Source organism: Pleurodeles waltl, chromosome 7, assembly GCF_031143425.1.
Source record: "Pleurodeles waltl isolate 20211129_DDA chromosome 7, aPleWal1.hap1.20221129, whole genome shotgun sequence".
In the NCBI taxonomy this organism is placed as follows: Eukaryota; Metazoa; Chordata; class Amphibia; order Caudata; family Salamandridae; genus Pleurodeles; species Pleurodeles waltl.
This window is the reverse complement of record NC_090446.1, coordinates 957584656-957611010: the sequence shown is the minus strand read 5'-3', so window position 1 is coordinate 957611010 and position 26355 is coordinate 957584656. Positions and strand designations below refer to the sequence as shown.

Genomic DNA, 26355 nt, shown 5'->3' with positions numbered 1-26355 from the left:
GTTCATCAGGGCAAGAATCTCTGCAGTAAATGGAAATGCTCTAGTTATATGCAGGGCCATTGGAATTATGTGGCAGAGAGTGACAAATTATGCGCAGGGTTGACCGATTTATGCAGCAAGAAAAGTCCAGTAATGCATTTACAATGCCAGTAGCTCTAACTCATACAAATGTGAGACCTATTGCATTGCAAATGGTTGTTTGTGTTTATGTGTCTCTGTCTGGTCATTGTGGGCTTTCTGTAACAGCATGGAGTGAGGTCACTCATCACCTAGGGCTAAGTAGGAGAGACAACAGGCACCTGGTTTGTGTGAATTACAGGTCCGTTTTAATGAATGATAGTATGACCCTAACACAAATATGTAACCCTTTTGAGGAAGTGCTATCCAAAGCAACTAATGAGAGGGAGAAGATGAAAAACTTTCCCATCCTCCATACTCATCTGATGGAACAGCTAAGTACTTTTTTTGTGAAAGAAGTGAAAAGGGTAACCAACAAGGAAAAACATCCACCTGCCTGGCTCACTGGGGAATGTAGGTTTGCCAAAGGCAGCCTCTTAAACGTTGTTAAGGAGGGAACTCTGGTGCAAATAAGAAATGCTAGGAAGCACTACAAAGCTGTTTTCTTAAAGGCAAAAAAAGCCTGGGCATCCATGCAGTGGGCGGGATTAGCAGAAACCCAACTGCGTGGAGACCCCAAAGCTTTTTGGAAGCTTGTATCCTTAGGATCACGCACCATTGATGACCACCTGGAGCTAACTATCCCTCCTGAGAAATGAGTAGGCTATTTTGAGGGTCTCTATATAGAAAAGGAGAAGAGACTAATGGTGTTTCCCGAGATTTATGAAAAAGGCGCAGGCAAGAAGAGTGACTACCTTGACCGACGTGATGGTATACTGGAGAGTATGGACAAAGGGGTAGCAAGACTTATTCTGCTTGAAACACACAACAATATGAAGCAAGAGAGAAAAGGCACCCGGGCTAAATGGCATTCCTGGTGATCTCTATCTCTCCCAGCCTGAAGTTTGGGCCCCATATATCAATACCCTGAGTGATGCTTTTTTGATGGGAGAGGGTACCTCCCTCCCCCCTTACTGGCAAGGAGCAGTCCTAATCCCCATATATAAAAAGGGGAATAGGGATGAACCAGCTAACTATAGGCCCATAAGCGTAATAGTCACAAGCCAGAAAATAATTTGTAGACGGGTTCTGGCGAGACTTCAGAATTGGCTTAATGATAATTCTATACTCGAAGATGTCCAGGCGGGCTTTTGGACAAATGTCAGTACATTAGATCAGGTTTTCCGATTTCTGATCTTATGCTGGAAATATATCTCTTTGAAGCAGGATCATTTATATACTGTGGGGGGTCTTGGAAGCCTGTGGGATCCCTGGCGATCTAGTATGGCTACTGAGAACCCTACATAAGGATACTTATGCTAGGGTAAGATGGAAGAGGGGAGGGTACCATACAACCAAGATCCCTATAAAAGGGAAGTCAGAAAAGGATGTGCCCTTACTCCTACATTGTTTAGCCTTTATATGATTGGAGCGGTGAAATGGCTATTAAAATGTGGGCATGATGCACCTAAACTTGCGGGATCACCTGTTCCACTCCTAATGTTTGTGGATGACACTCCTTATATCGAAAACACCAATGGGCCTGCAACGAGAGCTGGACTCCTCCTATGACTTCTGTATTGAAAGGGGATAAGAACTCAATCCAACAAGGTCAAAGTTTATGGCTATAAACCCACATCGATCCTTTAGAGGCAATATGAAAATTGGTGAGTTTGTACTAAAAAAAAGTAAAAAACTTTGACTATTTGGAGGTAAGGCTGTCAAAATGGGGGACCCAACTGGAAAAAAGGAAGACCATTCTTTACTGTATATCAATGGCCATAGGAAGAAGATATAAGCCATTAATGGAGGAACGCTGCCCCAGGCTCTAAAAGTATATAGAGCTGCAGCTGTGACAGCCTCCACCTATGGGGCTGAAATTTGCAATGCAAATGTATTGCAGCAGACAGAGAATAAGTTTATCTGGCCCATTTTAATCTCCCCCAAAATGCTACTCTTCTACCGTTGAGTTATGATTTAGCTCTCAATAGCATCCATCAAGTGACTTCTTTGAAACCTCTGCTGCAGAGGGTCAGGGTATTCACTTCTGTGTAATCCTCCCCAAATAGGGATTCACTCATAGTACTAAGAACCTTAGACCCTCAGGTATGAACGGCTTGGTTAAAACATGTTAAAAATTTAACCAACCAAGTTAATATAAGCAGATTGTGGAATGATCCTGGGTCAATCAGAAAGGGAGACAGTCAGAAACTGAAAAAATAGTATTGGGAGTATGTGCTCCTCAGGTCTTGGAACGACCAGAAGGAAGGGAGCATATCAACCCAATTTTTAAGGCATAAATGTATTCCGCACTTTGAGTCTTATTTTGACAGAATATTCCCCCAGAAGGCGAAGAGGCTCTACATCTTGTTCAGATGTGGGGTTTTGCCACTTAGATCATTTACGATCAAATGGGACAAAGGCACAAATGTATCTGCCCATTGTCCCCACTGCTCCTCTAAAAGCGAGACCAAAGCACACTTCTTCTTCTGTCCCACGTATGAGCAATACCATAAAAAAAAGGGTTATACCATTATGTAAAACTATGGGTATGAGGCATTATTGGGAAGCTTTGAGGATCATGAAAACTGATACGCAAGAAATTATCATATATGGGTCGCTAGGTTTTTGCAGTGGGCTTGGAAGCCTAGATCAAGAATGGGTACCCTAAAGGCTTACAACTAAATGAGTCCAGCTTGGTCTAAAAGTACAGAATAGTAATACAAATTAGGCTCGCTTGGCATAGAGGGCATATGGAAACACAAGGTATTGCTGATATTATTGATTTAATTGTAATTGTATGAAACAGTATGAATTTTATTGGTTTTATTTTATTGTCTTTTATGATGATGTACTGCTTTTATGGCTTTTAGTCGAAATAAAGTATTTATGATGATTTTTTTTTGTTTGTTTAGCTGTTTTGTCCTATGGGTTGTGGGCTCCATGGTCCTGCATATTCCTGTTATTGAGCATCAGGTTTTCTGTCTTGATCGTGCTCCCAAAAAATTTAATTGTTCAATGGCATGTGTGACACTAGATACACATGCTTTGCGTAAATCCGCCATCTAGTGTTGGGCTCGGAGTGTTGCAAGTTGTTTTTGTTCGAAGAATCTTTTTGAGTCACGAGATCTAGTGACTCCTTCTCTCGGTGATACTGCACATGGGCATCGAGTCCTTTGTTAGATTGTTGTCTCTCCGCCGTCGGATTCAGATGTGTTTTCCTCTCGCTCCGGTATTCCTAGGCTCGGTCTATCTCGAATTCTTCCCTTCCAGCTTTCTTTCAACTACGGTATAGTATTTCAATTGCACATTCAAAACCTAAGGTATTCTAACCGATTTTTCTTCTTCGGGAGTCGGTTTACTGCCCTTTAGGGCCTACTCTTCTACATAGTGCTGGACTATGCAGGGCAGATGGAATGGACTCCATTTAGGTTCTGTCCTTGATGCCATTCCAAATTCCCACACACTGATCAACACCTAATGTGTAACATGTGCTTGTTCCTGGAACATGAAGAAAACAACTGCGATGCCTGACGGTCTTTTCGATCAAAAAAGACCTTCCGGGACAGAAGAGCACATCAGTATGAGATGGCATCCAAGACACCGGACGATACTCCTGATATTTTCGGAGAGGAGCATGCACAGGAGGAGATCGGTCATCAGGCAACCCTCTCTATTCAAGATTCCAAGTTGGATGTCAAATCTGACATTGAAATTCAGCCGCTCACCTCATCACAACATGTAAATACACCAGCCCGACCTCCCATACAAAGACATTGAAAAAAACTTCCAAACTGGTCGTCTGTCCATCACTGCCTTCCGGCCATGGTCAGATCCGAAAATTACAGTTGGATGCCCGGCTCTTTGGCTCTGTACTGAAAATTACCAAGACTAAGATGTCTTCATCATCAACCTCCGGCTCCAAAGCATCCTACACAGCCTCAGGATCGAGTCAAACTTCAAGTCAAGCATTTCAGCTCAGAGAAAGAAGTCTTCTACATCTGCATCGGAGCCAACACCTTCTGCTCGAGACAAAGCTTCCACTCCGAAAACTTCTAAATCAAGCATGCTGTCTTCAAAACATTCCACTATTACCTCTGAGGCAGCTTCTCCAGTAGAGCCAATTCTGGAAGTAATGGATGCTTGTCAGTGCCAGATCCACATACAAAAGAGAACAGGGAAAATAATTGCTTCTCCCCCTGTCCCAATCCTGAAAAGGTCTCCAAGGACAAAAATAAGGCCCCAGTTCAACCTCAACCTTCTCCATCTCACTGTCCTATACTTCCTCTTACTCCTCCACCATCTCCTACATCTATTGTAGAGCCACAGTTTTCTCCAGAAGGTTCACTACCACCTCATGGAGATTATTTGGGCGAAAGTCCACAAGATTTCGACCCATGGGATTCACATGATCCAAATCCCATACTCCCTGATGACCCGGCACGCCCTTCACCTCCTGAAGATGCAACATCATACCAACAGGTTATTTCCGGGGCAGCTGCAATCCATAACGTAAACATGCATACTGACCCTATTGAAGAGGATTTCCTCTTTGATACACTGACTACCACACACAAAGAAAGTCAGTTCCTAACTATTTTGCCAGGTATGCTTAGACACGCCACAGACATCTTTAAATAACCTGTTAGGTCAAGAATTATTACCCAAAGAGTCGATAAAAAATATAAGGCAGCACCCTCAGAAGCTCTATTTATTAAATTACAGATACCTCCTAATTCTATAGTTGTTAGCACAGCACGGAAACGTGCTAATAGTCAATCAACAAGTCACGCTCCTCCTCCTGATAAAGAGAACAAAAAACTTGATGCAGTGGGGAAAAGAGTGGCTGCACAAACTGCTAATCACTGGGGGATTGCCAATTCACAGGCACATCTGGCTCAGTATGATCGAGCCCACTAGGACTAGATGGAAGATCTTCTCCAGCATCTCCTAGAGGAACATTGGAAAAGGGGCCAGGAGGTAGTTTTAGAAGGGCAAGCCATCTCAAACAACTCCATTAGGTGTGCCACTGATGCAGCGGATACCTCAGTAAATGGCGTAAATACCGGTGTTATCATAAGAAGACATGATAGGCTCAGATGCTCAGGTTCAAGCCAGAAATACAGTAGGCAGTTTTTAAAATGCCTTACGATAAACCACACTTGTTTGGCTCAGAGGTTGACACCACCATGAGAAGCTAAAAATAAGATTTGGAAACAGTGAAAGCTATGGGAGTCCTACTCATCACACCACATTGTGGAAATTTTCCCCGGCCAAAATTTAGGGGAGGCTTCAGAACATCATCTGGTAAGCCTTCCACCTTCCAAACCAAACAAGGAACACACGTCTACAATAGAGGTTCCTACAGAGGTGCAAATAATAAAGGCAGGGGTAAGGCGTCCACCTCTAGAGGTTCTGCCTCAAATACACACCAGTGACTGCCTGCATCTTCCACCAGCACACACCTCTCCAGTAGGAGGAAAACAAATGCATTTCTATCCCCAATGGTTCAATATCACTACAGATCAATGAGTTCTATCAATTATCCAACATGGTTACTGTCTAGAACTCATCTCCACTCCACCAAATATTCCCTCTCACACTTACAAACTTTCACACGACCATCTTATTTTGTTAAAAGAAGAGGTACAATCCCTTCTTCTCAAAGGGACTATAGAGCCAGTTCCTCTATCTCAGCAAGGGTTAAGAGTATATTTCCTATACTTCCTTATGCCAAAGAAAGATGGGTTGCTAAGACTAATTCTGGATCTCAAACCTCTCAACCTATACATGCTCTCAGAGCATTTCCATATGGTCACTCATCAAGATGTTATTCCCTTATTACAGCAAGGCAACTTCATGACAGCTTCAGAGCTCAAAGATTCTTAATTTCACTTTCCCATTTATCCAACACATCGCAAATATCTCAGAATTGTCATTGCGGGAAAACACTATCAATTCAAGTTTTACCGTTCTGGGTAACAACCGCTCCGAGGGTATTCGCAAATTGTCTAGTAGTAGTTGCCCCATTTCTCAGAAGACAACACACATTCATGTCTTCCCCCTACTTCGACGACTGGCTCATCAAAGACAATACCATCCAACAAAGTCAAACTCCTACTCGGTACACAATAGACCTTTTACACACCCTGGGATTCACAATCAACTTTCTCAAATCCCATTTGCAACCTTCACAGATACAGCCTTATCTAGGAGCAATTCTCAATGCTCACTCATGGTTGGCCCAGCTCCGATTCAAGCTTTCCAAACTCATCTGTCTCAATTACAAGAAAACTACACTTACGCAGTGAGAATAGTGATGCAGCTACTAGGGATGATGGCTTCCTGCATTCCCATCGTTCCTCATGCCAGACTACACATGCGTCCCTTACAGCAGTGTCTTTCTTGTCAGTGATCTCAGTCACAGGGTCATCTCCAGGATCTAGTGTTGTTGGACCGCCAGACTCACCGCTCTCTGCAATGGTGGAATCCCACCCGCCTTTCCAAGGCTCACCTCAGCAACCTCACAATACAAGAAGGCATCCCATTCACCAAACTTCTCACATCAACTACTTGGAGTTGCAAGCAGTGTTTCTACCACTCAAAGCCTTTCTGCCACAACTCACAAAGTGGTTCTAGTTCGTACAAACAACATGACAGCCATGTATAACAACATGACATCCATGTATTATCTGCAGAAACAGGGGGAGACACACTGGTCTCAATTGTCCCTTCTTGCTCAGACAATTTGGAAATGGTTAATTAACCATCATATTCACTTACTGGCAGAATACCTTCCAGGAATGGACAGCCTGTTTGCAGACCTCCTCAGCAGGATGCAGCAACAAGTCCACAAATGGGAACTTCACCCACAAGTAGTAGTAGTAGTAAATACTTTATTTCAGCTATGAAGCCATAAAGGTTTATCCATTTTTTCCACACCTGGGCGTATTGTGGACCAAAAAAGAAAAAATGAGCCTCAGATTCATTGAGCACTAAGCAGTATGGGCAGGAAGATTGGTTGATGAATTTTTTCCCCACCTTGCAGTGAAGGACTTTAGGGGAAGAACTCCACATCTGAACAAAATATGGAGTTGTTTTTTCTTGGAGGAGAATGATTCAGTCAACATATGGTTCAAATTTGGGAATACACTTGTTTAACAAATATTGGGCAATTATAATCCAATTTTTCTGATATACCCAAGCTCTTAACACAATGTGATCCCAATATTCTTTTTTCAATTCAATGTCTGCACAGTGTCATTCCCTATTGACCAAGGCCTGCTCCACAATTCCTACATTTTTAACATATCCATTAATTGTTTTACATGTTTTAGCCAGGGAATGCATACTTGTGAGTCTAAGGAAACCAATTAAACCAGCAATTTCCTATATGAGGAGGATTCTGCAGAGGACCACAATTTTACCCAATACACAAGGGGTCTCAAAGCAGTCAAATGGTGAATCCTATTTAGGGACAGGTCATAAATTAGTGATAGAAGAGTCCTGACAAACTTATTTTCTGTGTGTGACAAGGTTACGTTTGCATAGCCCCAAATCTCAGCCGCATATGTGGCTCCTGACACAGCAGCCGCCCCATAAACTTTTAGAACCGGCGAGACTGAGTCTCCCCGCGCTCCTCCTCCCCAGTAGCTCTATATCTTGTCCGTATGTATAGCCATTGCCCTCTGAAATAGGATAGACTTACTGTGGTCTAGTTGAGGTCCCCAGTGCATGTTATCGGCCAGTCTTACCACCAGGTAGTTTAAATTTTTGACTTGTTTAAGTGGAGCTCCACAAATTATCGGCTTCTTCCTCGAGGACCGATGTGGGTTGATTGTTATAAACTTGGACTTTGACAGATTTGATTCTAAACATCTTTAATGGCAGAAAGCAGCAAAGGTATCCAGCTCATATTGTAGTCCCATAGGGGATCTGGATATTAAAAGCATATCATCCGCAACCATAAGGAGTGGAACAGATACCCCAGCACTTTTAGGCGCATCGTGCCTACATTGTAACCGCCTTTTCACTGTGCCATGTATGTACAGGCTAAACAATGTTGGCACAAGCATGCACTCTTGTCTAACGCCTTGCCTAATGGGGATTTTAGATGTAAGGTCCCCTCCTCTGCCCCATCTGACTTTTGAGTATGTATCTTAGTGCAGTACTCTTGGGATCCACAAGAGATGACTAGGAATTCCATATGCTTCCAAAACCTCCCATTAGGTGTCTCTCAGTGCCAGATCAAATGCTGCTCGTAAGTCTATAAATGCGACATACAGGTGGTCCTGCTTCAAAGATACATATTTCCAGCATATAGTAATGAATTGAAAAACCTGGTCAAGAGTACTAGTTTTGGCCCTAAAGCCTGCCTGTTCCTCTGAAAGGATCAAGTTATCAAGCCAAAATTGGAGTCTAGCCAGGACCTGCCTACAGAAGATCTTCTGGCTTTTGTCAATTAGGCTTATGGGCCTATAATTGGTCGGCTTGTCTCTATTTCCCTTTTTATACAATGGAATTATGACTGCCCCTTGCCACGAGGAAGGAATAACCTCACCGTTCAAGATAGCATTACTGAGGGAGTTGAGATAAGGGATCCATACGTCCGGATGGGAAAGATACATATCATACAGGGGCCTTTTCCATTTTCATTTGTTTTAGGGTGATAGATGTTTCATTTAGGGTAACCGCCATTGCCTCCCTCTCTCTGCCACCCAGTAGGTAAGATTTACATGTAGGAACACTATGCTCACTTGCTAAATCCCAGTCATGTTTCTGTGGCCTACTCTTTATTTTGCACCACTCTGCATAAAGGCCCTCAAAGTGTCATCCATTTCCCAGGAGCAGTTACTAGCTCTAGATGGCTATCTGCCGTATGGGTTTCATCCGAGATGCCTTTCCAGAAGGTTTTCCCATCACCTTATGTAAGGGCTTCTGCTGGATCATCCCACTGAGTAATTTCCCGTTGTTTCTTTGCCTCTTTCAGAATAGCATTGTAAGCCTTCCTGGCTATTACAATCTGAGCCTGGCAGTCTGACTTAACATCGTCCAAGAGACTACCACCTGGGGGCAATTTGGGACAAATACCTCTCTTCACTGTCTTTATAAATAGTTTGCTTATATCTCTCATCAGTTGAGTATGCAGGTCCGGGAGATTTATGCTGCCTTTGTTTCCATACACTAGTGGAGAAAGCTTTACATGAAAAAGGCTATAGATTTGGGTCAGGATCATACGATTATTCATAACAGCTGGCCATTTTCAATTCTTCCTATTCATGGTAACCTGGACTATATCAACATTGCTAGTTGGTTTCAAATTTGTGCATTTGAAAACACAAAAATCCAACATGATGCTTATTGTGTGATGGTCCCTAGCAACTCTAGCAATAATCTCCATATCCAATAAAAAGGGCACAAGTTATTATCCCAGAAGATATAATCTGCATGAGTTGATATTGCGCCTCTTTTGAAGGTTGGGCGCGTAGGGCAGTCAGATCATGTAACTCCTTTTACTATTTTCATACCATGTGCCATACCTAGGTCTATTAATTGTATCGCAACATTGGATTACTTTTTCCCCAGTAACATCTAGGAGCCTTAGTCTAGAAAGTGACTCAGTAGACAAAGTCTTGCCCCTCTTCTGGGCTATATGTGTATTAGAATCCTGTTCTATAATTTTTACCGCTCCCTTGTGTAGTTTACCAAGCATGTCAGAAAGTTGGTCAACCATGATAGAAAAGAAGCTTGCCAAAACAGATCTTACATATATGTTCATTATGTCCACATATTTACAGCCTTGCTTGGTGGAAATACATATTTCTATGCCTAAGATATCACTACTCTCGGCGCGAACAACATTTACTGAGGGGAAAAGGTCCTGCCGTAGCCAGATCAAGAGGCCCTTCCTGCGAGCGAGGGGATGGCATTTTTGGTAAAGGTCATATAGCCAGGTCTATGGACTTGATCGGTAGCCCATGTCTCATGTAGGAGTATTATATGATGTGAATCTATAAAGTTTCCCCTATTCAGGATCTGCGAGCTTAGCCTTTATCCCAGCAACATTCCAGGACAGTAGTCTTATGTTATCGCCATCTACCAGGGGCATCCCCTTATCGTCAGCAGTTTTATCTTTGAACAGGCTCTCCAAGTACAATTTACTAGGTCGATCTGTTTGAAGTTTTGGGATAACCGCTGGGTGAATTTCACCCTGGCTTATGGTCTTCAAGCTTACCATACTTCCTCACTAACTTCCTGTAACAGGATCGATGTTACGGCCAACCCCACTACGCGAGTGGGACCAATAAACGAGTGCCCCGGGGGCACTTCAGGGAATGACGCTCGTTTTGACACGCACGCCAACCCGGAAGAAGAAGGTTGTTGCGGCGCGTCAAAAGACGAAAACCAGAAAGACACCGGCGCTGGAGGACGGAGAGAACGGGAGAACAGAAACGGAAGGGTCAGACGCAAGAGGAGACACGGAGACCACAGACGTGGCTAATTCAAGTACGGGCGTATTTACAAAATCTGTGTACCTACTTTAGAAGTGGAAAGGGGGGAAGAACCCTGAAAGAAACATAGTGTGAAGCGGGAACATAATTAGTGGTATTTATGGACAAACCCCTACAGATTTGGTAAAAAAAAAAATATATATATATATTATTAGAAGATAGAGTCGAGGACTATCTCTATCTTTATTATTTATTTTTTTAATTATCTTTATTATCGTTATTATCCCTCTTTTCTCTATACACAAGAGCAATTGGGCACATAAGAAAACAAGAAAAAACACTTTTAGGCACAAACCTCACAGGCCCCTACTTCTTCCTTTTCCCTTCCACCTCCCATCAGGTGTGATTAGTTTGCCCAAAAGAAACAACTGTACTTACCTACTCCCTCCTATTTCCATCTTTTCCCATTTACGTCCTTTCGTCGGGGGAACGTCATCTGAAAACTGAGACATACCTACAGGAGGAAAAGAGAAGAGAACAACAAGAACTTAATAGAAAATTCCCAGAGAAAAGCTAAAGGAAAACAAAAGTAAACAGAAGAAGAGAGAGAGAGAGAGGCACGAAGAGAAAACGAAAACAGTAGTACTCGAAAAAACCATAGTCAATAAGAGGATATAGTATCATACTAAATTAAAAAATTGTATTGTACATTTTTCTTTCATAAAATTATAACTGGTAAACATAAGCATATACATACACCCACAACACTTGCCAAGAATTCTCTGTATGCAAGCCTTACATTACTTGTAATTACCTCCTGTCAATCAACTTCTTGTTGTCCATCAGTTCAGCTTTGTGCAAGATTGGTGGCATCTAGCGACTAATTTCATTTGAGTCACTAAGTTGAGTCTTATTTGTGAAATTTTTGGTGGCGGAATCTCAATTCGAGCGCTATTAGTCCCTCCACCAAATACTTGGACTTTAGTTTTATCCTTATTGTGTCATGGGAACTATTTGTATTGTTAAGGCGCTTTGCATAGAGAATGTCTTCTCTGATAACAAACCTGCAGTCTCTAGAATGTTTTATCCAGTGGATTACTTTGTTGGTAAGCGATTCTTGTGATTCCCTCCCTTCCGGTGGCAGTGGGAACATTAATAATTTGAATATCATATTGATCATTAAGTCCATTATTCTTCCCCAATCCTCTGTTGGCTATGTGGATAATTCCAGAGTAAGTTTTCTTCTGGTCATGCTGTGGGTTGCTTCTTGTCAATTCCCTACGTGAATTGACTTGACCCCTGGATATATATTGCCCCTTATATTCCTAGTTTCTTTGGCTGCGCTACTGTGGTCAACATGAGGAGCCAAGTTCTCATGTGGGTAGGATCTAGTGTGTTGGGGTTGTTTTACAAATATTGGTTCCATCCCATCCCACAGATCTTCACTTGGCTTATTCATTTCCCTGATCAGTGTTGTTAATTTATTCAATTTGCTATTTAAATTCTCAGCCAGTCGACGTATGCAATCCCGTAACTGGGTAATTTCATTGTTTAGGGATTGCAACTGATCGATGAGTGGGATCCTATCTCTATTGGGGGTTGCCAAAATGCGTAGTTTCTACCACAATGGGCTCTGCAGTATCTAGTACCGCGTATCTGTTGGAGCATTCCACTGTGTTAATTTTAGATGATAAAGTGGGGATTTGCTCTGACATGCTGTCCGAGTCTATCATTACATGGTATGTCGAGTTGAGTAGAGGAGAGGGAGATATCCCTACTTGATCTATCCCTACTGTTAGGGTTAGGGGACCGCACCTTTTTAGTTTATTGGCGAAAGGGCACAATTACCTGGTGGAGTAACCCTTTGGATTTAACCTTAGGAGCAGACCCATTACCTAACTTGCCATGGAGTTTGTATTTCTGAACAAGTAGCCCCTCCACCTCATCAATTAACTCATCAATTTCTGCCAAAGTACAATTCTCTGCTGCGTGCCTAGGGATTTCCTTCACGCTCCCTCGCCCTGAGGGTCAATCCATTGCTTCCTATTTTTCCAAGGTAATACCTTTCTCGTTTGTCCCTGCACTCTACTTATCGGTATGGCATCCGAAATTGAATACAGATAACGTCTTGATTTTACTATATGCAATAGAGTTCTTGGTACTGGTACAAGATCTAAACAGCATGCCGAGCTGTTGCATTACCTTGTTTCAATTGCACTGGACACTCCAGACCAGTGGTAAGAACTATAAATTATATATTGGGCTGGGCATGTAATTCTGGTGTGGTAAGGACAGAGAGATTGGCTACCACCAGTAACCCAGCACAGGTGAGGTGGAGCCTTGGGCCACCTCCAGGGACCCAGGAAGAATTCTAGGACCTGTAGTCCTCCTGCCTCCTGATGTCTTGCTGTCCAATGCTGCAGGAGTGAAGAGCTTGCTTTAAAGAACCATCGTCCCAGCACAAGTGAGGTGGAGCCTTGGGCCACCTCCAGGGACCCTAGAAGAATTATGGGACCTGTAGTCCTCCTGCCTCCCGATGTCTCACTGCCTCGCTGTCCCCACAAGTGCTTCACCAATACTTTCAAAGGTGGGGAACACCACAAATAGACCTCTTCGCCACCGCAGAAAATTCTAAATGCCAAAACTTTGCATCCAGATGCCCACACCCTCAGTGCAAGGGCAATGCACTATGGATGAGTTGGCCAGGGATATTTGCTTATGCTTTTCCACCTCTCCCACTCCTTCCATCACTAGTTTGCAAAATGAGACAACCATCACTCACCATGATCCTTGTATCACCCACATGGGCACGTCAACCTTGCTTCACAACTCTGTTGGATCTGTTTGTAGTTCCTCATGAGAAACTCTCCAACAGGCCGGACCTTCTCACTCAAAGGCAAGGTCAAATAAGACATCCAGACCACAAAATACTCAATCTTGCGATATGGCTCCTGAAGTTATAAAGTTTGGTTATTTGAATCTTCTCTCAGAATGTATGGAAGTTCTTAAAGAGGCACGTAAACCTACAACTAGGCAGTGTTGGGCTGCAAAATGGAAACGTTTTGTCTGCTTCTATCAACCTAAACACATTAACCCAGTGGTTCCCAACCTTTTGACTTCTGTGGACCCCCAATTTATCATTACTGGAGGCCGGGGACCCCTGCTGACTCATTATTGGAATTATTACTGAGTTATTAGTGGAAGCCGGTGCCTGAGGCCTAAACATTGTCAATGATTTGAATCGTAAAACAATATACAAAAACGACAGAAACAAGCATTCCATTAAATGCATACACAAATGATAACACATTTTATTTCATTTGAAACAAATAAAAAGAAAAATACTAATTTTAATTAATAAGGTTTTCCAAATTCAATTGAAGTCACACATCGTCCATACTATATTCATTTTGATGCACTTGTACTGCTCCCATGAATCAGTCTGAGGATACCAATTTAATTTTTGGCCTCTAATTTCAAAATCCTTAACATTTACACTAATTTTTTGAATTTTCAATTGTACATTTAGCCACTGTATTTATATGCACTTTATTAATTTGTTTATATTAGTGGCTTTTCTAAGCAGTCATGGACTCCCTGAGGAGGTTTCCTGGACCACAGGTTGGGAACCACTGCATTAACCCACTCAAAGCCTCAGTTCAGGACATTATTTGTTATTTCCTACATTTACAAAAGGCAAACCTTGTATACTTGTCTATTAAACTTCATTTAGCGGTTCTAGCCGCTCACCTCCAAAATAAACAACATATCTGTATTCAGGATTCTAGTTATCAAAGCCTTCATGGAAGGTCTCAAAAGAGTAATTCCACCCAAGGTTCCCCCAGTCCCATCATGGAACCTTAATGTTGTACTTACTAGACTCATGTGTCCGCCTTTTGAGCCTGTGCACTCCTCTTATTTGCCATTTCTTTCATTGAAAGTAGCCTTTTTAGTAGCTATCACTTTTCTAAGACGTGTAAGGGAAATAAAGGCTCTAACTTTAGAAGAACCATTCTTCCAGTTACACAAAGATTGGGTAGTTCTTAGGACAAACCCTAAATTCCTTCCCAAAGTAGTTTCACCATTTCACATGAATCAAACAATTGAGTTACCTGCATTTTTTCCACATCCAGACTCAGTTGCAGAAAGAGCTCTTCACACACTAGATATTAAAAGGGCTCTTATGTATTATATTGATAGAACTAAAAACTTAAGAAAAACTAAACAGCTTTTTGTAACATTTTCCATGCCTCATATAGGCAATCCAATTTCAAAAACTGGAATAGCTAGATGGATAGTCAAGTGTTTTCAGACATTCAGACTTGCTATCTTAAAGCCAAAAGGCAGCTACCTAGTACTTCCAGAGCACATTCCGCAAGAAAAAAAGGTGCTTTTATGGCTTTTTTTAGGTAACATTCCTATAGCAGACATTTGTAAAGCTGCTACTTGATCTACACTACATACATTTACTAAACACTATTGTGTAGATGTTTTAGCAGGGCAACAAGCTAATGTTGGCCAAGCGTTGCTCAGGACACTTTTTCAAGTTACTTCAACTCCTACAGGCTAGCCACCACTTATTTGGAGGGGACTGCTTTACAGTCTATGCAAAGCATGTTTATCTACAACTGAACATCCCATCGAATGGAAAATGTTACCCAGTAGTCATCGGTTCATGGCATGTAGTGCTGTAGATTCACATGCGTCCTCCCCGGACGCTTGTGGTTGTTGTAGTAGAATTATCATATAAATATTGTATATATGTATGTTCGATGGCATGTGTAGCTGCAGATACACATGCTGTGCACTGTTCCTGCTATCTAGAGTTGGGCTCGGAGTGTTACAAGTTGTTTTTCTTAGAAGAAGTCTTTTCGAGTCACGGGACCGAGTGACTCCTCCCTTTCGGCTCCATTGCGCATGGGCATCGACTCCATCTTATATTGTTTTCTTTCCGCCATCGGGTTCGGATGTGTTCCTCTTCGCTCTGTATTTCGAATCGGGAAACTTAGAAAAGAATCGAAAATTTGTCGGTATTGTTTATGTTCGGTACCGGTTTAGTTTTATCGTATCAGCACCGACATCAAGACCGCTTCGGTGGCCATTCGGGGCTTCGCTCTTCACCAAGGCCTGGTCTGCCCGACCACACCCGTCGTCGAACACTAATGGACCGGACCCCCTTCCGTTTCTGTCCTAAGTGTCACGCCAAGTATTCTTATACAGACCAGCACTGGGTCTGTAACCTGTGTTTGTCGCCCAAACACAGGGAGGATACTTGTGAAGCTTGCCGAGCGTTTCGATCCAAGAAGACCTTAAGGGATCGACGCCCAAGACGACTACAGATAGCGTTGAAGCTGAAACAACATCTCAACGTCGAGGAAGAAGAGATGAGAATTTCCATCCAAGAATCTGACTCGGATGAATCCGACGGTGATCGACCTTCGACGGTGCAGCAAACAGTGAGTACACCTGCCCCGTCCCACACCCAGGGTCACACCAAAAAACTCAAGCCCACTGGGACGCCACTGCCAGAAGGGCATGGCTCAATCCACAGAAAAGAAGGTGACCAAGTAACATCGGCACCGAAAAAGGCCAAAGATTTGCCGAAGACTTCCGACTACAGTCGAGAATCCGGCACCGGAAAAAGTCGGAATCGAGTAATCGGGTCGGGCAAGCCTGGAATCAGACCCGAAAAAGACAATTTTGATGGGAATTTCGGTACCGAAATAACCAGCTTCGGAGCCGAAACGTTCTTCCTGCACTGAAGAGCAAGGGCTTTCTCTGCAGCTCCAAGAAAGGCACATATTTGAGCAGGAACTGGATTTAGAAGAACATGACCAAACACAGCAAAGGTTAGAAATCCAGAAGGACACAGGTGTAAGATACAAACCATCCCTCCACTCAAGTCAAAAAGAAAACTGGCTTTTCAAGAGACTGAGATGCAACCGAAAGCCAAAGTGGTTAGAGAAAAGTCACCACCACCACATTTCTCACCACAAACATCCCCACTGCAATCACCACAATTGTCACCAGTGGGTACACCGATGGCGCAGTCACCCACACATACTGGGATGACTCAAGATGATGCGGATCCCTGGGATCTATACGACCCACCCATATCGGACAACAGTCCAGAGTGTTATCCAACCAAGCCTTCACCACCAGAGGACAGTACAGCATACACGCAGGTACTAGCCAGAGCAGCTACATTCCACACCGTAACAATGCACTCTGAACCGGTGGAGGATGACTTCCTGTTTAGCACTCTGGCATCCACGCATGCATCCTACCAAAGTTTACCAATGTTACCGAGTATGCTTAAACACGCACAACAGGTCTTCCAAGAACCTGTAAAAGGAAGAGCCATCACGCCAAGGGTCGAAAAGAAATATAAACCGCCCCGTCAGACCCAGTGTTTATTACTCAACAGCTCCCTCCGGACACAGTGGTTGTGGGGGCTGCAAGAAAAAGGGCAAATTCACAATCATCAGGGGATGCGCCACCCCCTGAAAAGGAGAGTCGAAAATTAGACACGGCGGGAAAATGAGTGGCATCGCAAGCAGCCAATCAGTGGCAAATTGCCAACTCACAGGCCCTACTTGCCCGCTACGACAGGGCACACTGGGACGAAATGCAAGACATCATCCAGCATTTACCCAAAGAACACCAAAAACGTGCCCAACAAGTGGTCGAAGAAGGACAGGCCATATCAAATAACCAATTCCGGTCTGCCCTAGACTCTGCTGATATAGCAGCACGGACTATCAACACAGCAGTAACTATTCAAAGGCATGCATGATTGCAAAGTTCTGGATTTAAGCCAGAAATACAACAGGCTGTATTGAATATGCCGTTTAATCAACATCAGCTATTTGGGCCGGAAGTGGATACCGCAATCGAGAAAATGAAAAAAGACACGGACACAGCTAAAGCCATGGGCTCGCTCTACTCCTCACAATACAGAGGAACATTTAGGAAACCACAGTTTAGGGGGGGATTTAGACAACAGCCATCAGAACCATCCACCTCACAAACAAAACCCACCTACCAATCTCAGTACCAGAGAGGGGGGGTTTCGTGGTTCCTACAGAGGACAATTCCCAAGAGGAAGAGGGAAATTCCAGCCCTCCAAGCCAAGTCCTAGCAAACAGTGACTTCAATGTCACACTTCCCCAACACTTATCACCGGTGGGGGGGGGGCTAACCAAATACAACCACAATTGGACACACATTACCACAGACACGTGGGTCCTATCAATTATCCAACATGGTTATTGCATAGAATTCACAACATTCCCTCCAGATGTTCCACCAAAACCGAACAAATTGTCTCCAGAACACTTAGACCTATTACAAATAGAGGTCCAAGCACTGCTACAAAAACAAGCCATAGAGCTAGTACCCTATCACCAGAAAGGAACATGCGTTTACTCCCTGTATTTCCTGATCCCAAAAAAAGACAAAACATTAAGGCCTATCTTAGATCTCAGAACACTGAATCTCTTCATCAAATCAGATAATTTCCACATGGTAACACTTCAGGATGTAGTTCCCTTACTAAAACAAGGGGAATACATGACAACACTGGATCTCAAGGATGCGTATTTTCATATACCCATCCATCCATCTCACAGGAAATACCCCAGGTTTGTAATACAAGGCAAACATTACCAATTCAGAGTGTTGCCGTTCGGAATAACAACAGCCCCCAGGGTACTTACAAAATGCCTAGCTGTAGTAGCAGCTCATATAAGAAGACATCATGTGCACGTATTCCCATATCTGGACGATTGGCTAATAAAAGCCAACACTCAACAACAATGTCACGTTCACACGCAATACGTAATAGATACTCTACACAAACTAGGGTTTTCTATCAATTACCAAAACTCTTGTTTACAGCCATCCCAAATACAACAATATTTGGGAGCAACACTCAACACACAAAGAGCAACTGCCACTCCAAGTCCACAAAGGGTGCAGTTGTTTCAAAATATAAAATCAAGCATTCAACCAAACCAACAATACACGGTCAGGTTTGTGATGAAACTATTAGGCATGATGTCCTCATGCATAGCTATTGTCCCAAACGCAAGGCTACACATGCGGCCCTTACAACAGTGCCTAGCAAAACAATGGACGCAAGCACAGGGTCAACTCCAAGATCTAGTGTTGATAGACCACCAAACACACTCTTCGCTTCAAAGGTGGATCCAGGTAAATTTAAACAAAGGGCGGCCTTTCCAAGACCCAGTGCTTCACGCCATTCTCACAACAGACGCATCCATGATTGGGTGGGGAGCACACCTAAACAATCACAGCATACAAGGTCAGTGGGACAATCAGCAAAAACAACTCCACATAAATCACTTACAACTGTTAGCAGTCTTTCTAGCAGGAAAGGCCTTTCAACCCCTTCTAGCCCACAAACACATTCTTGTCAAAACAGACAATATGACAACAATGTTTTATCTAAACAAACGGGGCGACACACTTGTCACAGCTGTGTCTCTTAGCACAAAAAAATTGGCATTGGGCAATTCACAACAACATTCGCCTAATAGCACAATATATACCAGGCATTCACAATCAGTTAGCCGACAATCTCAGTCGAGATCACCAACAAACTCACGAGTGGGAAGTACATCCCCAGAATCCCAGTTATTAAAGCCTTTATTGTAGGAGTAAAAAGAATCATACCCCCAAGGACACCACCAGTACCTTTGTGGAATCTTAATATTGTATTAACACGACTCATGGGCCCACCATTTGAACCCATGCATTCTTGTCAAATACAATTTTTGACTTGGGAAGTAGCTTTTCTAATAGCTATCACTTCACTTCGAAGAGTTAGCGAAATACAGGCGTTTACTATTCAAGAACCATTTATACAAATACATAAACATAAAGTGGTTCTCAGGACAAATCTACAATTCTTACCAAAAGTCATATAACCGTTTCATCTAAACCAAACGGTGGAACTCCCAGTCTTTTTTTCCACAGCCAGACTCAGTAGCAGAAAGGGCATTGCATACATTAGACATAAAAAGAGCACAAATGTATTACATTGACAGAACAAAACAATTTCGTAAAACAAAACAATTGTTTGTAGCTTTCCAAAAACCACATGCAGGTAACCCTATATCCAAACAAGTCATTGCCAGATGGATAGTTAAATGCATTCAGACTTGCTACCTTAAAGCTAAAAGAGAATTACCCATTACTCCAAGGGCACACTCCACTAGAAAGAAAGGCGCCAAAATGGCTTTTCTTGGTAATATGCCAAAGACAGAAATTTGTAAAGCAGCCACCTGCTCTACGCCCCATACATTTACTAAGCATTACTGTGTAGATGTGTTGGCAACACAACAAGCCACAGTAGGACAGGCTGTACTAAGAACATTATTTCAGACAACTTCAACTCCTACAGGCTAACCACCGCTTTTGGGGAGATCACTGCTTTGTAGTCTATGCACAGAATGTGTATCTGCAGCTACACATGCCATTGAACGGAAAATGTCACTTACCCAGTGTACATCTGTTTGTGGCATGTTGCGCTGCAGATTCACATGCGCCCTCCCACCTCCCCGGGAGCCTGTAGCCATTTTAGTTGCATAAAAATTGTAAATATGTAAATAATTTTGACTTTACTACACACTATGTACATACACATCTACTCCATTGCATGGGCACCTCTAGTATCCTTACTTTGACAACTCCTACCTCACCCTCTGCGGGGAAAACCATCTAAGATGGAGTTGACGCCCATGCGCAATGGAGCTGAAAGGGAGGAGTCACTCGGTCCCATGACTCAAAAAGACTTCTTCGAAGAAAAACAACTTGTAACACTCCGAGCCCAACACTAGATGGCAGGAACAGTGCACAGCATGTGAATCTGCAGCGCAACATGCCACGAACAGATGTACACTGGGTAAGTGACATTTTCCATACACTGCACGGACATCTCTTTTCCTTACTTTCTATATATACTCCTCACCTCACCTACCTGAGGAAAAGCAATCTAAAAAAGGACTCGATGCCCATGCGCAGTATCACCGAGAGGAGTCACTAGATCTCATGACTCGAAAAGATTCTTCGGAAAAAAAACAACTTGAAACACTCCGAACCCAGCACTAGATGGCAGACTAATGCAAAGCATGTGAATCTACAGCACTACATACCACGAACAGAGGACTACTGTGTAAGTAACATTTTCCTTCCTTGTTATATTTGTATTTCCTTCCTAATGATGATTCACAGCTTTTTATGCCTTAGCTGCCATTATTCACATTTAAAACAAATGAATACATTTTTATTTCACCTGAATACAGCAATAAAGTACTCCATGTGGACAGTAATAGAGGTCTGCTTGTGAACTTACTTAGGTTTATTTCTGTTTCAGAACCTCTATGACAGTATAAAAAATGAGCCATTCAAAATACCAGAAGATGATGGTAATGACCTGACCCACACATTCTTCAATCCTGACCGGGAGGGCTGGCTACTCAAACTCGGTGAGTGCACTTTTGCCTATGTAGGGCACTGTACACAACAGATAATAAATTGATAAGAAAACTAAGTCCTTTTTCTGCTGAGCTCTGGCAGGGGCCTATTTAAATCTGCTTCCATCAAAAATACCAAAGGGATGATCCAGTATGGGACAACTTGCAAAACAAACCCTTTGAGGATAGGTCAGCTGAGAGAGATGAAAGTTCCACAGGCACTAGTAGAGTCTTCATCCATGAAGGGTCGCAGCACTCTAAGTGAGGCAGCTCAGCATTCTGAATGTAGTGCACAGATGGCATGAGACTGTTGTGAAAGTTAGAGCTGGAGATAGTCACTGGAGTGGCCTGATGGAGGACAAGAGGCCAGAGGAGAGAAGAGACATGGAGTGACGAGGACAGCACCAGTGTTATGGTGCCAGAGGGACCGGGACTGCCAAAACAGATCTGGAGCCAAGTAATACAGAGATCCCCTGGCATCCTAGATGAGAGGTGGTGGGGAGGATATGAGGACCAGGGTTCCAGATCAACAGAGCTGGAGCTCCTGATAGAGGGTCCATCTGAGACCCAAGCTGGATGATGCATCAGCATTAAGATTGTTCCCGTAACACTGCTGGACCCCTAAAATACCCCACAACTACCGTCCATCCCCCCTACAGGAACACAGGCATAACGCAACACATGGCCTCTACTACAACACCTAGTTAATCAGTTAGTAAACACAGCTCCTCAAGCTCGCCTGGTCATTCTTAACTGTATGTAGTCTCACCCACAGATGAATGTATTAGTCTAGAAAGTAGCTGGGGCACCTAGCCTATAGCTCTCTATTTATGCCCGGGGATACTGTAAAGTTTTGCTGAGTGAGGGCACTTAACTGCAGATGGTCGATTCCTCCCAATACGTAGGGACATTTCTGAGACTGTCAGATAAACCACCCAGCAGATATTCTATGTGCAATGTTAATCCCTCGCCTTTCACAATAAGGAGCACATCCCATGCTTTTGGGATATGTAACTGTTAGGAGAGAAATACAAAATACAGTGGCACCCAAAAACAGATTTAAAAAAAAAGTGTAACCAGTTTTTTTTTTTCACCCCCCTTTAAGTGGAGCCCAGCTATCTACAAATTAACAACACTTAAAGTGCACCAACTATGCCTAAATGTAATTTCATGTAATGCTGCAGTAGAATTACCACTGACATGAGACTTAATACATACCCTTTGCCCCTTAAAGTCCTTGGATATTCCACCTGGCAGTCCTCAGAACCTAGATTTCAAAGCAGAGCTATATGAAAACATTGTTGATTACTTTCAAAATAACCACTAAAGTGATATCGGCCCTGCTGGTCCTTGTGACACCTTCAAGGTGGGCATAAGAGCCTAAAACGTAGACACGTAGCCAAAATCATGAAGTTGAGCTGGTCGGAGTGAGCAGTGTTAGAGGAAAGTCTGACATAAGAACCCAGCAGAAACTCAGTAGCGCAAAGTGGTGTCACTGAGAGGCAAATTAAACGCAACCAAAAAAGCAAAACTCAATCTCCTTAGACCTAAAACACATTCATAATATCAAGGTAATAGTGTGGGTAAGCAGTTGGTGAGGCAAATCAGACATAAGCTAGAATGAAGCTAAGTTGGGCGAATAAGTCTCCCTTTTGGAGAACTGGAAGAAACCAATTTGGAGAAATTAGAAACCTTTAGAGACTTTTATGTGAATCTTTATTCCAAAGAATGCCTGCAAGAGGCAGGACAATTCCAATTCCTACAAGAAGTCACTCTCATGCGGCTCGGAAGATTCCTGTACAGAAGAGGAAGTCAATTTGTCCATTATGCCTTTTTAAACTCTTTAAGGCTCCAGGCAGAGATGACTTAAAAGCCAGCTTCTATAAATCCTTCTCCATCAGTCTACTACCCCACCCAGCTAGCTCATTTAACTTACTCAGACAGAATGGGGCAACAACTCTCATGTACGTTAGAAGCCTATGCGTCAGTAGTCCTGAAGCAGGGGAAATATAGCTCGCAGTGCCCTTCTGACAGGTCTATAACACTTTTAAATCTCAATGCCAAACTCTATGCAAACGTCCTGACTACTAGATTGGATCAACTGATGCTGCTGTTGATCCATACCAATCAATATGGCTTCATTCAGGGCAGGCTAACTCATGACACTATCAGGTGGACAGATAACTTGATTGCAAATTACATGAAGAAGGTACTCCCTGCAGTACTGACCTCCTTAGATGCAGAAGAGGCCTTTGATCGAATGGACTCATGCTTCTTAGTTAAGATACTGCAAAGGTTTGGCTATCTCTCTTTTAGAGTATATGTCAGTGGGAGATATTCGCATCCACTACTCCCGGTAAGTTGTGACGTCAGGACTGCCCTTTATCCACAGTGCTCTTTTGTTTAGTATAGTGCCGTAAGCATTCAAGTTGAGAGCTGACGGGGATATATAAGGCATGCCATTTGCACACAAGGAGGATAACATTATGCTTTTTTGCTGATGATATCTTCCTTACTTTGACAACACTGACTGAATCGCTGCCGCACTACAATTTCACTTAAAAGAATTTGGAGAGGTGTTGGGTTTTAAAATAGATTCTAATAAGTCAACGATTCTTAATCTTACCCTCCCCATATTTACAGTCACTACTCTGGCCCCTCATGCGCCTTTTAGATGGACAAATAAATTCATTAAATATTTGGGTGCATGCATTTCACCCAGGCCTCCTGACCTCTTGTTAGAAATGGGGTCTCTAGTTGGCAGTAGTTTGCACCCTGTCCAAGTAGAAACCCTTACTCTAGTCGGGGTAAGGGAATCTCACACCTAAGATAACCCCTTGGTAGCTTGGCACGAGCAGTCTGGCTTATGTCAGAGGCAATATGTAAAGTATTTGTGTGCACGCACACAACCACCACCACAAAAGTACTTCACACCAGTTTAGAAAACAATAGCAAATATTTATCAGAGTAAAACCAGACCAAAACAACAAAAATCCAACATACACAAGTAAAGATATGAATTTTCAAAGATTAAACCTTAGTAAAGCTCTTATAAACACAATAGTTCCAACAGGGGCTATCATGGCATCTTGATGGAGTCGTTCCCAACAGTCCGACACCACTAGCAAGAGAGTGCAGGCAGGCCGGTCACGGTGTCCCACAGACCCCAGGTTCAATTCCTTAGAAAACAATGAGGAAAGAAAGATGTTGCACGGAGTCTGGGAGGTGAGGAGTCGCTGGAGCTGGTGCGGTGTCAGTTCCTTATTGCTACCAAGGAGGTGAGGTGTTGTTTCCTTACTGCTAGGCAGGGGAGGTGAGGCGTTGGTGCCCCACAGTTGCAGGTAAGGTGATGCAGTGTCAGTGGTGAGGCGTCAGTACGAAGCCCACTGGCGGGGTCGATGAATCTAGCAGCTCAAGATGCAAGGTGTCGACTTTGCGGTATTGAAATCACACCACGGGGCCACAGGTGCTGTGGCAAAGTCGGGTGTCACGGGTGTCTGTGACACAGCACTCAGGACTTCCACTGTGGCAGTGTCGGGTGTGCATCATCGGTCGTGGTCGTTGCACTCAGCCATGACCACGGCTCTGGTGCAGGCATGGGCACGGAGTCAGACAGTGGCACAGTTTCTGAAGTCGCAAAAGCCCAAAGACTGCATTTGGCACCGCTTGGCAAGTCAGGACTCTCAACAAGAGAGCCTAGGTACAGGCAGATGAAGTCTTTGATGTCCACGAGACTTCTTAACATGAGGAAAGCACTGGCCAAGCACCTTGAGAACCTTTAGAAGCAGGTTGTAGAAAGCAAAGTCCAGTCCTTTCACTCACTAGGACAGAAGCAGCAAGCTGCAGGCCAGCACAGCAAAGCAACAGGCAGAGTGGCAGTCCCGCCTCCTGCATCCAGCTCTTCTTCCTGGCAGAATGTCCTCAGTCCAGAATCTGTGTCTATGTGGGATCAAAGGTCCAGTACTTCTCCCATTTCTGTCTTTAAATTGGGCAAACTTCAAAGAGAAGTCTTTGTAGCGCACCAGACCCTGCTGTTTCTGCCCTGGCCCCAGACACACTTCAGGGGGTTGGAGACTGCTTTGTGTGAGGACAGGCACAGCTCTATTCAGGTGCAAGTGTTAGGTCTTTCTGAGCAAATGATGGGATGAACTATCAGCCTGGTGATGTGCCATCAGGATATGCAGGGCACACCTCAGCTACCTTTGTGTCACTGTCTAGAGTGAATTCACAAACAGCCCAACTGTCATCCTGTCCCAGGCGTGTATTCCAAAGACAGGCAGAAGCACAGACTTGTTAAGCAAGAAAATGTCGACTTTCTAAAAATGACATTTTCAAATTTACAATTTAAAAACCAACTTCACCAAAAGACTTACTAGTAAATCAAATATGCCAATCATAGATGAACTAATCACCAATACAATTTGGACAGGGAGCGCTTGCACTTTAGCACTGGTCAGCAGTAGTAAAGTGCCCAGAGTCCTAAAATCAGCAAAAACGAAATGCAGCACACAGTCAGAAAACAGGCCAGAGGAAAATGTTTTGGGATAACCCTGCAAAAAGGGCCATTTCCAACACCTCTTCAACATCATTTGCTGTTGACCTTTTTGAAAAATGATTTTTGAAGGTGGCCTCCACTCTTCTTGTAATCGCAGGAAAGATTCAATACAACTAAAATAAATGTTTTGCTCTGGGCTTTGTACTTTTTCCAAGCCCTCTTGATTCTAGTACATACATGTTTTTCACAGATCTCAAAACTATTATAAAACAACTTTTGTGGCAGGGGAACTGGGTGAGAATAAGCTAATTATTGATGAGACTTCACAGGGTGAATGGGGAGTAGCACTTCAAGATGCCCAGCTGTAATATAGTGCAGCTCAGATTAGTCACTTTAAGCCACCGATAAACACTAGATGAACATGGATCGGGCTGTGGTGGCTTTAATAATATGGGATGTAATTTGGAACACCAAAACAGATAGGCCCATGAATGCCTATATGAGCTTGTCCACCAACTTGATATCTCGAATATCTACAGATATTCATAGGGACCTTCTTTTCCGTCCCTACATATTGCTGTACATTTTAACCTCACCTTTACACCTACTCTGCACCCTAGCCCTTTTGACAAATGGAGACTAAGGCAGTGCCTCATGATTTCCGGTATTTTCTGTAGACAGGGTGTATTGCCTTTCAGTTCTTAAAAACAAAAGTTTAATTTTAACAGAGAACTATGCAGCTTTAGAGTAGTATAGCGCCCATTTGTGAGCGTTCCTCCGAAGAATTGGTAAA

General features: G+C 43.2%; 1 protein-coding gene across 3 annotated transcripts in view; it reads left to right on the top strand.

Moving 5' to 3' along the window:
* Nucleotides 1-26355, top strand: part of CYTH1 (cytohesin 1) — a 670960-nt gene that overhangs the window by 433469 nt on the left and 211136 nt on the right. For all 3 annotated transcript variants that reach the window (XM_069199671.1, XM_069199670.1, XM_069199672.1), the window contains exon 9: nt 20968-21079. In XM_069199671.1, coding sequence (XP_069055772.1) covers nt 20968-21079 — 112 coding nt within the window. The remainder of the gene's footprint in view (nt 1-20967; nt 21080-26355) is intronic.